The 512-nt window shown below is 49.4% G+C and overlaps 1 protein-coding gene across 1 annotated transcript in view; it reads left to right on the top strand.

Moving 5' to 3' along the window:
- Positions 1–512, top strand: part of LOC109847242 (heavy metal-associated isoprenylated plant protein 32-like) — a 5051-nt gene that overhangs the window by 1161 nt on the left and 3378 nt on the right. Inside the window, 1 exon segment of the mRNA XM_020416478.1 lies at positions 1–499. This exon segment is cut by the window's left edge and continues 4 nt beyond it. Within this exon segment, the coding sequence (XP_020272067.1) occupies positions 1–499 (499 nt within the window).

The following is a 512-nucleotide window of genomic DNA, read 5'->3' as shown; positions in this document are numbered from 1 at the left end:
TCCAGCAGCAGCAGCAGCAGCTCCAACAGCTGCAGCAGATGAAAGGGTTCAAAGATTTGAAGCTGCCCAATTTGAAAGATTTGCAATTTCCTTTCCAAAAAGACCCCAAATCCGTCAAGTTTGCCCTGCCTCCTGAAGAAGAAGAAGGGAGCGATTTCGACGATTTTGATGACTACGACGACGACGACGAGGACGACTTTGATGACATGGACGGGCTTGATGCCGATTTTGATGATGATCTCAAGAACTTGAAGATCAGCAAGCCCATGAATGGGAATGGGACGAAAGGTGGTGTTGGTGGTGGCGGAAACGCTAAGAAAGTGGAGATTCCTGTGCAGCAGCAGCAGCAGCAGCAGATCAAAGGAGGTGCCGATTTTGATGATGATCTCAAGAACTTGAAGATCAGCAAGCCCATGAATGGGAATGGGACGAAAGGTGGTGTTGGTGGTGGCGGAAACGCTAAGAAAGTGGAGATTCCTGTGCAGCAGCAGCAGCAGCAGCAGATCAAAGGA

Source organism: Asparagus officinalis, chromosome 7 (genome assembly GCF_001876935.1).
Source record: "Asparagus officinalis chromosome 7, Aspof.V1, whole genome shotgun sequence".
NCBI lineage: Eukaryota > Viridiplantae > Streptophyta > Magnoliopsida > Asparagales > Asparagaceae > Asparagus > Asparagus officinalis.
The sequence above is the reverse complement of the archived record's forward strand: the minus strand, read 5'-3'. Positions and strand labels throughout refer to the sequence as shown.